The 12,951-nt window shown below is 36.5% G+C and overlaps 1 protein-coding gene across 1 annotated transcript; it reads right to left on the reverse strand.

The window, feature by feature from the left end:
- Positions 1-1,322: 1,322 nt before the first annotated feature.
- Positions 1,323-2,993, reverse strand: LOC140784001 (alkane hydroxylase MAH1-like). The gene has a single exon (XM_073131178.1). The coding sequence runs from the start codon at positions 2,991-2,993 to the stop codon at positions 1,323-1,325; it is 1,671 nt and encodes a 556-aa protein (XP_072987279.1).
- Positions 2,994-12,951: the final 9,958 nt, after the last annotated feature.

Here is a 12,951-nt window from a genome sequence, read left to right on the forward strand (position 1 = left end):
AGGCTACTCAAAAGTCAGATGTGGGCCATTTGTTCGAACCACTTTTAATGAGTTCCAACCACATTTATGTTACAAGATTAGTTATAACAAAAATCTGTGCATCAAAATTTTCTGCCTCTGTGAACGTAATTAAGTGTATTTGATCGAAAATCCTTTGTAGTTCGAACCACTTCTAAAAAATTTGCCTTTTAACTTTAATTTTCTTTATTTTTTCACTTAGATTATTTTTTTTTAACATATACAACGATTCTGGACATAGTTAGTAATAAATTACATAAAAATTTTACAACTCATCCTAAAAGGAAATATTTTGCTTAAATGTTACGAACCGGCTTGATCCGATTCGAAACAGTTCTGGACTAGAGTGGGGGCGTAACTTTCGAAGGAAGCTGCGAATAATCTAACTGTTGGATCTTCCTGAATTTTAGATATCCTGTGACCCTTGAAAAGAGCTTTCCAACGAATTCAAGATCGCAGGGTTTGAATAGATCTTGAGATATCGACCGAACAGTGACCGAAAGTCAGATAAATCCTAGCTTGATAGCTCTTCAATGGCTAGATAGGTGCTAAGTTAATTCCTTAGTGTGAAGAGGGAGAAGTTGTTGTAGAAGAGGGGGGTTAAGAGTTAGAGGAAGTCGACCACTTGGGCGGTGGAAGGAAGGAGGTGGGAAAGTGCGTTAATGGCTAGAGCAAGAGAGAAAGTGATAAAGACACTATTATTTTTAATTATCAGATAAACTCCAATTAGGGTTTTCTCCACATATTTATAGTGGGTCACCATAGGGACTAATCAACTAAGTTAAACAACCCTAACAAACTAACATTTTTCGTCGCGGTGCGTTTAATGTACTTGATCGCGTTCGAATGCGGAAGTACAATTCTCTGTTATTGCGAAAATGTACAGACGTTCAAATGATCGCGTTCAAACTGCTCGAGCTCGTTCAAACGTGTAAATTGTGTTCTTTATTTTTGCAAAAGCGTGCAAGCGTTCGTATGGCCTGTTCGAACGCGATCCTTATTTTCGAATATCTCCCAGCAAAATTCTTTTATTTTTGTAAATAATAAATTAGAGCCAATATAGACCGAGTTGTATCATTAAATCTCAATAACCACACACCAGGAGTAACATAAGGTAGCATTTCAAATTTGTAAGGATCGACAACAAAAGTACAAATGCGTGTAACCCGTTATGTTTATGAGCTTGGCACACCGCAACAAAAGAAAATAAAAACTGGAGCACAAGTAGCTACGGAGAAGTACAATCGACAGATATAACCTTGACCACCCACATAAATATACGTAAATAGATAGATATATATTTATCACCACCCTCTCTTCTCTTTCTTGATAATTCTCGCCTTGAGCCCATTCTTCATGTGCATGATGACGGAGAGCTTGGGCTCAACAACGTGCCCTTCAACAATCTCAATCTGGAAATTATAAAGCATGGCAGCCACGATCGTCTTCATCTTATTGATAGACATTTCTTTCCCCAAGCAAATACGCGGCCCGGAATTGAACGCGAAGAACTTGTAAGACGGCTCGTATTTCAACTCTCCGTTGTCCAAGATCCACCTCTCGGGTTTGAACTCCAAGCAATCTTTCCCCCATATCTCCTCCATCCTTCCCATGGAGTACAAGTGGAAGATTAGAACCGTACCTGGGTGAACCGTGTGGCCGCTCGGGAGCACGTCAGTCTTTATCGCGGATTTCCGTTGGACGGCGACTGTCGGGTAGAGCCGCAAGCACTCGCACAGTGCTGCGTACAGGTAGACGAGTTTCGCGAGACCGTCGTGATCAAACGGAGTGTTCTTATTACGACTCGTTTCGTCCTCCACCTCCGGCCAGTTCGCCTTCAATTCTTCGACGATCTTTTGCTGGACGCGTGGGTTCTTGCAGAGTAGCCAGAAGAACCACGCCATCGCTGCTCCGGTGGTGTCTCGGCCGGCAAGGACTAGGCTCTTCGCGTTGGAGTGGAGGAACTGGTGGAACTCCTCGATATCGGCTGACTTCCTCCCGTCCTCCGGGGTTTGAGTCATGTAGGTTGTGAGGAAATCAGCTCGCGGAACGGCGTGCTCATCTTTGCAATCATCTTGGTCGCACTTGTTCTTGCTAATATATTCTCTTCTTTTTGCAATGGTTTCCTTTACGAACTTGTCCATCTTCTCTCCTGCTATTGCTAGCTTTCTCTCTTTCCCAATGTTTAGCCATTTCATTACCTTCCACCAACTCTTTGGGACCAAATGGCGGTGGAATATCACCTCGGACGCGACATCCAACGCCTCGGCCAATGGATGAATCGGCAATTCTGGTGAAAGGCAACCGGGGTCGATGCCAAGTGCCATGTCAAATATAGTATCAAACGTTAGCCTCGTGAACAAGTCCTCCAGGTCTACTATCTTCTTCTCTTCAGCGAAGCGGTTTAGGATTGGTACAAGCCCCTTCTCCACCTTGTTCCGGCTGATATGGAGCTCGTACGCCCGGAAGTTTCGGTTGATCATGAGGTTATGTATCATCTTCCTCTGCGCCTTCCACTTCTCGTCGTCGGTCGTCAGCAGGCTCTCGCCGAATACCTCAAACATCTCTCTGAACTCCTCGCCTTTAGGGTAGATCGGTAGGTGAGTATTAAAGACGTGGTTCACGTTCGCCGGATCGCATGTCATGAACAACTCCATGCCGGTGAACCACGGGCCTTTGAACGTAAAGTTCATCCCGCTAGCGGCGAGGATCTTGGCGCCATAGTCGTGAAGGTGGTGTACATGGGCGACCATCGCCGGAAGCATGCCGATGAACGGCCAGTTCACCGGAACCAAGCTGCTCCGTTTTAAGCGGTAGATATAAAGTAGGAAGAAGGAAGCAATGGAGAAAAAGATCTCAGGGTGAGCTTTCAAGGTAGATGGTATGCTTGCAAACCAACTGAGCAAATCCATTGCAACAAAGCTTTGGAGAAGGCTCGTATGGAGTTTCTCAAGGTACGTAAGTAGAAAGTCCATCGTCTATATATAGCCCAAGTACCATGAGATATTTATGGTGATCGTTGTAGCTAGCTAATTAATACTGTCGATGGGTGATTTAGCTATCCATATCCAATTTGGGATCGCAGCCGAAGAATGTGGTCCGATTGGCGTTCAATCGAGCGTGCCAACATCAAATCATCTTCCAAAAATTCCAAGTTTCATATGGGGATTTACTTACACTTGGAAATAAATAATTGAAAAGTTATGCAAATTAAAGGTCGAGGTGCATAACAAGTTGTATTAGTTAATTTTAACAAAAGATTACGTTTAAATCCCACTCATGTCGTGTCCTGTATGCGTTAACATCGTAGTAATCAGGACTGGACCGAACTAAATGATTAGATCGATGAACAAGTGAAGTGCCCACCAGGTTGGTGCCGTTTTATTTACAAACTAGCCAATCTAGCGGTTCAGCTAAAGAAATATGCAACTCACAAGGGTTTTTGCCAACATTAAATCATCTTCCAAAAATTCTAAGCACATAATGGGGTGTAGTTATACACTTATAATTGTAAATAGATAAATAAGAAATTAAGAAAATTAGAGGTTTAGGTGCGTGTCCAGTTGTACTTGTTAATTTTAACAAAGTTTATATTTAAATCTTACTCATATGTAGTTATTTATGCGTTAACATTGTAGTAATTAGACTCGGATCGAACTGGACAACCCAATCTATGAACCAATGAATTACGCCAAGTCGGTGCGGTTTTGTTTTAAGGTTGAAAAATATAATTGATCCATTACAAACCGGCCAATCAAGTGGTTCAGCATGAGAAATGTGCAACTCACAAGGTTTTTTCCAACATTAAATCATCTTCCAAAAATTCCAAGCACATATTAGTTGCACTTATACATAAATAATTGAGAAGTTAAAAGGAAATCAAAGGTTGTGGTGCATGTCAAAGTTGTACTTGTTAACTTTAACAAAAGATTATGTTTACATCCAAACCATGTATGCGTTAAAACCATGCTAACCAGAATTGAACCAAACCGAATGGTTGGATCGATGAACCACTAAATTGCCTCACTACACCGGTGCAGTTTTATTATAGGACTAGAAATGCAATTGATCAATTACAAACCGGCCAAGGGGGTAGTTCAGCCAGTGAACAGTGCAACTCAAAAGGCCAAACAATTGAGTTACTCTTTTCTTTTCTTTTTTCAAAATTACCTAGTTGTCCTTCTTGATCAATTATTCTATTATTTATCCTAATGATAAATTAGCCCCAAATTTAAAGTAATTGCATTTTTGAAAAGTAAAGTGTATTAGGATATGATTTTGTACAAGTCATATGATTTGATATTTTAAATAAATAATAGAACAAATACAATTGTGTTGCTTTTCTAGATTTCTTTTTTACCTTTTAGAATTATTAAAAACTTTAAAAATATTATTTAAATATTTAAAATATTCCTAAATAATATCAGCAGTCCAATCGAATGATTCACTAGTTGAACCAATAATCTAGTAACCTGACTTCTAATCAGTTTAATGTTCAGTTCAATTCTAATAATTATGCTTAAAATCCTCCACTTTATTTTTTTTTAAAAGTATTGCCTCGCTGCTGCGTAACTGCTTTCATTAGCAACTGGATGTTAAAAAGTTCTCTTTTCTAAGTTTAGGTTAACAACACCAACAGGCTGCGAATTGATTTAATTTTTCCACCTTGAGGCAATGAATCGGATTATGCTTCATAACCACATATATATATCGCCCAATCTAATGCCCTTCGACTGCCTTGGCTGACCTAATTGCCCTCCACTAATACACTCGTAGCTTTGAATCTGTTAAGCTAATTTTCATACCGCCATGTTGCTTCCACTGTCCGCCTATGGGTTGATGTAATCCAACCATTAAAGATAGGGACGTTTGGGACTTGTAACCCCAGGTTATTAAATGGTGACAGAGCCCAATCATTTTCTTTGGAAGCTCATTCTTGATGACTATTTATTCGAGTGCAGTGACAGAATGCTAAGCTAAGTTTAGCGGAGACAGTGATAGAGTTATAAAAGAAAGGTTAAGAGCTTGAATATAACATGGCAAGTTGTTATTAATCACTGGACCAGACTATTAATTTTCTTATAGAAAGTCTGTAGACGAAGCTAATTTAAAACACTGTTACAATTCAATCCCACTGTAGAGTGTGTATCAGTCCATTCCGATCCATACAATAGTAGTTTTAGATAGCAAGACTGGCTATGATGGTTATGGTAAATTTAATGTTCCAGTGACAGCAGATTTAGATAATGAAGCACCAAATTACTTCTCTTACTCAGTGGTTGAGTCTCAATATCCATAACAGTGGTCATAGGTTTGATTCTCCTTTGAACGATAGGGTTGATGTTTGATGGAATTTTCACTTTATTGCTATAATAGAGATATTCAGGTGATAAGGTGTTTTATTTTTTCAATCTTCACTTCTTTTTTGTGATTAACACCATACTATGTAGGTTTCGATCCTTATATTTCATTTTTATTACCTCAAATACACTTCATATTAGTACTAATCAATATTTATCATATAAATGTGTTAAATTAGCTATATACGCTTAACGATTGTAATACTCTAGTGCAAATTAACCTGACTCATTCACTTTTGCCATAGAATTATTGTCCTCCCTATTAGATAATAGCTCTACTAAAAGGTATCCCGAGTATTTTAGTTTTTGAGGTATTAAGAGTAAAAAATAAGGGTTGCATGAAAAATATTTATGTGGAACGGTATAAACGATAATAAAAGCAAAAGATGGAGAGTTTTTGATAAATATTTCTAAACCTAAAAAGTGTAATTAAGATATTTCTTATAAGTCATTCGATTTGATATAATTAAGTGTAAATTGTACTTAGCCTCTCTGAACTATTACTATTTTTCACATATATTCCTGAACTTTTTTTTTTGACCGCATAAACACCCCGGCCTAAAAAAATTCTTAGTATAAAGAGTTCATGTAGTTACTTTTTTTCTTATCTAAAGAATTTATCTAGATATTTCTTTTAGTTCGATGTTATATGTGGATAATAAAAATATTCAAGAGTTATACGTCGATAGTTATGATAGTTCAAGGGGATAAGTTTAAATTTTTTTTTCCTATAATTAAACCTAAATATTAATTAAAAATGCTAAATAATAGAAGAAATGCAATTACAAATTGCTTTTTTCTTAGTTTTTAGAATCATTTAGAACTATAATTTAAATATTTAAAATATTCTTAAATAAACTAAAAGTCAACTAATAACTAAATAACCCAACCTCAAACCAATGAGTGAATCAATGGTTGAACCAACTACGATCACAATATGTTATATAATGTAGTAGGATATCTCAGCACACAAGTTTGTGCTAAGCTTTTGACACTGGAAAGAGGTGGTGTGTTGTCACACCCTAACAAAATAAAATGAATGCGATGAAGTGTGACATTGTAGTTGCCTGAACTAAGATTTGCTTATAAATGCAATGCATGTGGACTTACTAACTAATAAAGGTGAGTGGGATTTGAAACTGACATACTCCACTGCAATCCGATGTTTGAAGAGATTTGTGACTCTTGGCCTTTTGAAATTAAATATTCGCAAAGATATCTATTTAGATTCCATCCGTGATCATTTACTTCAACTATATTGAGAGTACGTAACGTAAGCAGTTGTCCCTCAACTTGGCAAAAATCCATACTAGTCCTTGATGGCATGTCTCCATGATCAATGACCTACTCAACACCCACAACAAGAGAATTTTGCCACTGCTCATTGTATGACAGACTAGATCGATCTTGTTGCTTTGCCATTTGGATCTTGTCTTCCAAGTTGGTTCCTACGAGGACCCTCCATTTTTATTCTAAATGAGCCATAAATAGTTGGGGTTTATTGCCAGAAAGGCAATGGACTACAAGTTGTCTAATAAGTACTGGATTTGGGTTGTTTGTTGAGTGTTCCTCTCTTATTTTTCTTTCTAAAGAAGATAGAGAAATGTAGAAAGATGATCAATCAAATCCAAGTGGCTAAAAGATGAAATTGATTTTTATTAAGTACTCTACTTGTGTTCAATAACTAAAGTTAGAGGGAATGCAGAAAGTTGGATCAATCAAAACCAAGTGGCTAGAAGATGAGGTTGACCTTTGTCAAGCACCCTAGTAGTTTTCATAGTAAAATTTTACAAAGAAGAGAATACCCAAATATGCTAATATGTGAAAAAAATTCTTGGGAGATATACTTGAGAATGTTCTTGCATGCTAGAGTGAAAAATTAATTAACTTTATTTTACCAATCAAATTACTATATTTGCTCTTTTATACGTAATATGTAGGAAGTTATTCTTGATCATACATGTCGAGCATTTTCATATATCATCTTAGGTAACCCTAGTGTAATTAAGATTGATCCCTAAGATTTTCTAATAAGTGACTCAAAGTAATACATGAAAAATTAATGAAGGTTAAGTAAGCTATATTTAAAATTTTAATATCCACATATAAAAAAATCCCATATTTTAATAGTGTTGTTGAGTATTCTTAATTCAGGTTGATCCCCGTATTCTTGATATGATCCAACCATATGGGGTTGAGTTAGTCAAGTCAAGTTGAGTCGAGTTGAATTAATTAGTTAGATTTGCTTATTATTTTTAATTTTAAATAAAGATGATGTAAAGCCAATAAGTTAGTTTAGCTATTTTCTATATGAGCACTTACCATTTTAGCGTAGCCGTTAAATTGTTTTATCTTCGTACGAGTAGATCTTAACTTTATTTTCTTTCTAAGTTTCAAAATCTTGCCATCATCTTCCTCCATGAGCCATCCTACCTTACGGCCATCCACCATTATCCTTGGCCGTCCACCATCGCCGTAATGTCGAATAATTACTAATTTTTTTAATTTTGTCCTTGCTTTACTATTTTAGTTTTAGCCTTTTACCTCGAACTTCGAATCACATCAAACAATAACAAAATAAAATAATCCTAACTCGTGATGCTATATGTGGATTATTCAATTTATTTAAAATTTAAAATAATAAGATAAATTTAACTAACTAACTAACTAACTAACGATCTTGGTGGCTGCGACTAGTACCACTGGCCCCACTATCATGGAGCTGCAGTGGTGGGATGAACTATGGGCGACGCACCAGCGAGATAGGGTTCAGGGAAGGCTGTAGTGTAGAAGGGTGTTGCGCCCGACCATTTGACGCTTGTTGGCAGCTGTGGAATCCACCACAAGCTTGCAGTCAACCAGTGGATGGCTAGGGTTCACTACAATGGAGAAAATCGCTACGGGCGGTTTGCGAGCCATCTCTTGCAGCTGTCGTTGCCTGGCTTGGGTTAGGGGGTCCCATGGAAGGGACCGAACATCAAGATCGAGGTTGATGGAGGTTGGATTACCGTTGATGGAAAACTAAGGTTTTCTGCCCTAGCTTCCACTACAGCGAAGGAAGACAACTTGGAACCCATCAAGACCGATTGCTCAGATATTGCTACGACTTTGTTATAGGTCTATAGTGGTCGGGACCCTCCACCATGGTTGAATAAGGGGTCGAGGCCACGGTTTGGGCCAACCCATCCCCTCTCTCATGGCTTGGATTATTCTTGCCGTGGAGGCCGATTTTTATCCTACTCGATAGTACTAGCTGCACAGATCAGTGGAGAACGACCAATAGAGCCTCTGTCAAAGCCTAGATCGAGTCCTTGAAGGCAGTTTGGATCTCTTTTGAGTTTTCCTTCGATTTAGTCAAAATTTCTTTAAATATTGTTGTCGCCCAAGCGGGTGGTTGTTGATGGTGGCGGCGGCACCAGGAAAACACCCACATGAACAGAGATGAGTTCATCTATGGTTGCCCCTTTCTCGATCGTCTTAAATCGCGTGTTAACCATTGTCTGAGAAACATATCTCTGATTAAAATCTATACAATTGTATACATCAAACCTACATTAAAAAAAAACTAGTCAAATTAAATAGATTAACTAATTACATGGTCCATGGATAAACTAACAAAAAACAAATAGTAATTTACACAAATTACCTTATTACTCTTACTACTGTTTGATACGATTCGGGTCTAATCGAATTAGAACCGAATCATGAGGACATTAGGCTCCGATAGATCGAGTCTATTCATTTTTTTTAATTGATTCATATATTAAAACTGAAAAGATAAATCAAAATAGTTAGGACTGTGAAAAAATTATAATAATGGTTTTTGACAAAATCGTCATTAATTTTAAAGAGCGAAATTTGCGAGGAAAGGATAAGATAGACTGCAACTTAAAGCCAAAAAGATTTTCTTTTAAAACAAAATACCAACTTGGTAACCAACCGTTATACCAAGTTACTTGAATTATAAAATGCAATTCAAATTGGCATCCAACCATACTACCAAGTCTTCCAACTACAGAAATTCTGGGCAATTAATCCTGGCTGCTGATGATAAGAATTAGGTATGGACGACTACTATCAATAAAGGGTTTAAGTTTTGGAAAGACATAATTAATTCTTTTTTGGTTCATGGCTAGGATAAAGCGATAATTAATTGGATCATCAATCCCGAGAATATGGGTCAATCTGCAGAAGTTCATTTCAAAAAAAATAAAAAATAAATCTACGGAGTGTCTCCCAATATACATATCTAGCAAAGTAGGTCCTTTAATTTAAAATATACATATTTTAAACTCCATTTACGTTAGGGAAATATAAGGATAAGAAAGAATAGAGATAAAACCAGCAAAAGATTTCAAACAATATGTGGTCAATTATTGTACGTAAAATCCATAACAAATGACTTCCCCCCATTCCCCCTGTTGCTCATTCTATCCGTAATCCAAGTAGTCGAGTGGGTAGCATCACATGCCCTTTTGGCCTTATGGTTCTTATCTTGCGTATATCACCGAAGCTAGTGATGGCAAAGAGTAGACCAGTAACCAGTTCTCCTCCATTGAGTTTATTTTTTGGGTGGGGGTGGGTTCTAAAGTAACAAAAGATTCAGATTCTGCAACACTTGGAAGTGTTGGAATTCTCCAAAGGTGGCTCAGTTCTTGCCTTTGGCCTCAACAACTTTGGGATTGAAGGAGACAAAGAGAGGCAAAATAATTGTCATTGACTTCGATTATCTCACTTCTTCTGAATCTTTTACACCAAATCATTATCGTTCTTAAAAGAAGGTTCTCATACATGCATATAAAAAAGTGTTGCTTTCCGTCTGTATCTATAGTGGGACAAGACTCATCATTTTAGTTTAGTAGTCGAGTAGTTATAGGATTTAAATTCCTCTGATGAACATTGATGTTGATATTTAATAAATAATTTTTATCAGAAAGTTATATACATGAATGGGGAACATTATAGCACTTGTATTAGGATGGAACTGTTAAGTTGCCATTATACAATATCAAAACATATTTTGTATTTACCATTTCATCTCATTATTACATACGTTCATCCTTCAACAATTTCCTTGTTTAACCCCTACAATTGAAATGTGTATAAAATGAAATATTGATATATATTTCAAATTTCTTTGTATCACATAACCAATAAGATAGATTTCTAACTTTTCTCGTAATGCGTAAGTTCTTACATAGCATGACTAGATAATGGGTAGCCCAAGCCAGCTCAATTGGGGTAGAGATTTTTGACCCAATGGGCAAGGCTGGCCGAAAGATTTAAGCCTGATTAAACTTCGGATTGGGCTTGGGCTTGATGACAAATTTATAGACCGGCTTTGTCCCAGCTCACTATTATATATTTTGTATCATATATATATATATATAGTTGTAATGCTTATTTCATCATTAGCTCTTCATCGGATCATTGGGTTGGGCTTGACCTTTCTAATATGCCAATGGTCTGGGCTTGGGCCCTAAGTATTTACAATTGCATTAGCTCTTTATCGGGGTTAAAATTAAGTCTAACCCAAACTTGGCTCTGACAAATTAGCCTGATTAGTTGCCACCTGTAAAACACCCTATAAATGGCTGAAGTATAAAGAATCATGGCCAAATTCTTTATGAACTCAAAATCATCTACTAATTTGATAACATACTATCATAAAGTGATAAGCATAAAGGCTAACAAATATATACATTTATGGTCTAAAAGTTAACATATATGATCAAAGTAATGCATTGAAAATTATATCCATAAAAATAGCTCACATGTATTAATAACAACAATGAATAAATCTGACTAGTGAGTGAGAGAAAGGCAGCCTCTAGGATCTCCCATAAACTTGTTATACATCACACTAAACCATCAAATTCTTTTACTCAAGCTCCCACAGAGCTATAGATGTAAAAAATATCATTAGTTCATATCAAGCAACACTTATCGACGAGGAAAGCTATCTAACAATAGTATTGTTTGCCTATTATCTGATGAATAGCTAACTGATTGTACGTCACTGTCAATTAATAACCTCAACCATAAGCCTATCACTATCACATAAGTCACTATCACATTTTGATGCTACCCACAAATGCCCCCAACACATTATCACCATTGTGGAGCACTGGGCTCAACATAGGCCACAGACCACTGGACTCAACATAGGCACCCTCACTCTACATCTATCAGGTTACCTTTTAAGTCTAACAACCCATACGTCATAATCATTGTTTAATGATCGCCCAGTGTCTAATCTTAGCACTTGATAGTGTCACGCCTACTCAAACTGATGTACGGAATGTCTGATAGTTCCCATAGATCTAATAACATTAGGCATTAGCCGATATAAATAGATGTACTACATAGACTCTATTCCTTAACCTCGAAATGAGGAACGAAAAGAGTAGCAATGAGATAGAACTTAATTGCATAATAATATGTGCAAATGATGTAGTAGTTAACATCATCAATTATACAATATACACACTATAATTATCATACACCATAAATAATCTAAATTCTATGCATAACTATAAAGTAGTAAATAAGCATAATTCTATGCATATATATGCATAACATAAATGTGATGAAACAAGAGTAAAACATTAGTTTAGTATCTAAGTTACTGGTAGAACAAACCCTTTATTGATAGCATCTTCTCTTTGGATATCTCCTGCGCCTTCTTCAACATGTTCCTCCCTTGAGCCTCCACAAAGGAGCTGAACCAATTTGTTTGAATGCCAACATCTACTAGCATCTTTACAACAAAATCTTCCCTTAATATCCTATCAAATGGCAACTAATACCGCTCATCATCCAACCCTAACAAAAGCAAGCTTTGGAATCCAATTTTGAAATGTAAAACGATCTCTCAAGTCAAAACATTCTTATTGAGATGTGCTGTCAGCGCTATCCGTCTGTGAGGTTCTGCACAGGCGTCTACCTCACCTGGAAGATTCTTGACCACTGTGCATGACCTATCCTGAATCTACTATAGAACACTTTCTCCTCAATTGTGAATTTACGAGTTTGCAAGGGAAACTTGGTTTGCTAGCCCTTTGTGTGTTCACACCAAACCTTAACCTCTCAGCTTGGATCCTTCAAATGAGCAACCTCCTCTTTGCATACCTCTTTCCTCTAGCTTTTCCATTGCTTTGGAGTATTAGAAGGCAATAAACAACTGAGATTTTTTTTTCTTTTTTCAAAGAACATCCCTCTTCTGTTGTAATCATTACACTCTATTTAGAGACATGACATACTATATAAATTTGAAGAAATAATTCCAAAAAACAAGCCAATGATAACAAAATTTATTATAACTACAATAAAGCCAAACAATTTTAATTCAATTAAAATAATATTGAAATATTGAAATAATTCATAAGGTTTCACAATCACTAATCTGACAATAATTAAAAATATATATATATATATAAACTAAAACTAATGGTTCGTTCCTATATAGAGGATTTCGACATTGAGCTTAGTCTTCTAAGTCTAACTTTAAATAATTTTGATCTGCTCCTAAAAAATAAGATATTACAAAGTAGATTTATCAGAGATAAAAGAT

The sequence above is a fragment of the Typha latifolia genome, chromosome 3 (assembly GCF_019914945.1).
Source record: "Typha latifolia isolate L0001 chromosome 3, TyphaL0001v2, whole genome shotgun sequence".
NCBI lineage: Eukaryota > Viridiplantae > Streptophyta > Magnoliopsida > Poales > Typhaceae > Typha > Typha latifolia.

Excerpts from the sequence above, each read along its gene's own strand:
- LOC140784001 (XM_073131178.1), bottom strand. The coding sequence starts at position 2,993 with ATGGACTTTCTACTTACGTACCTTGAGAAACTCCATACGAGCCTTCTC.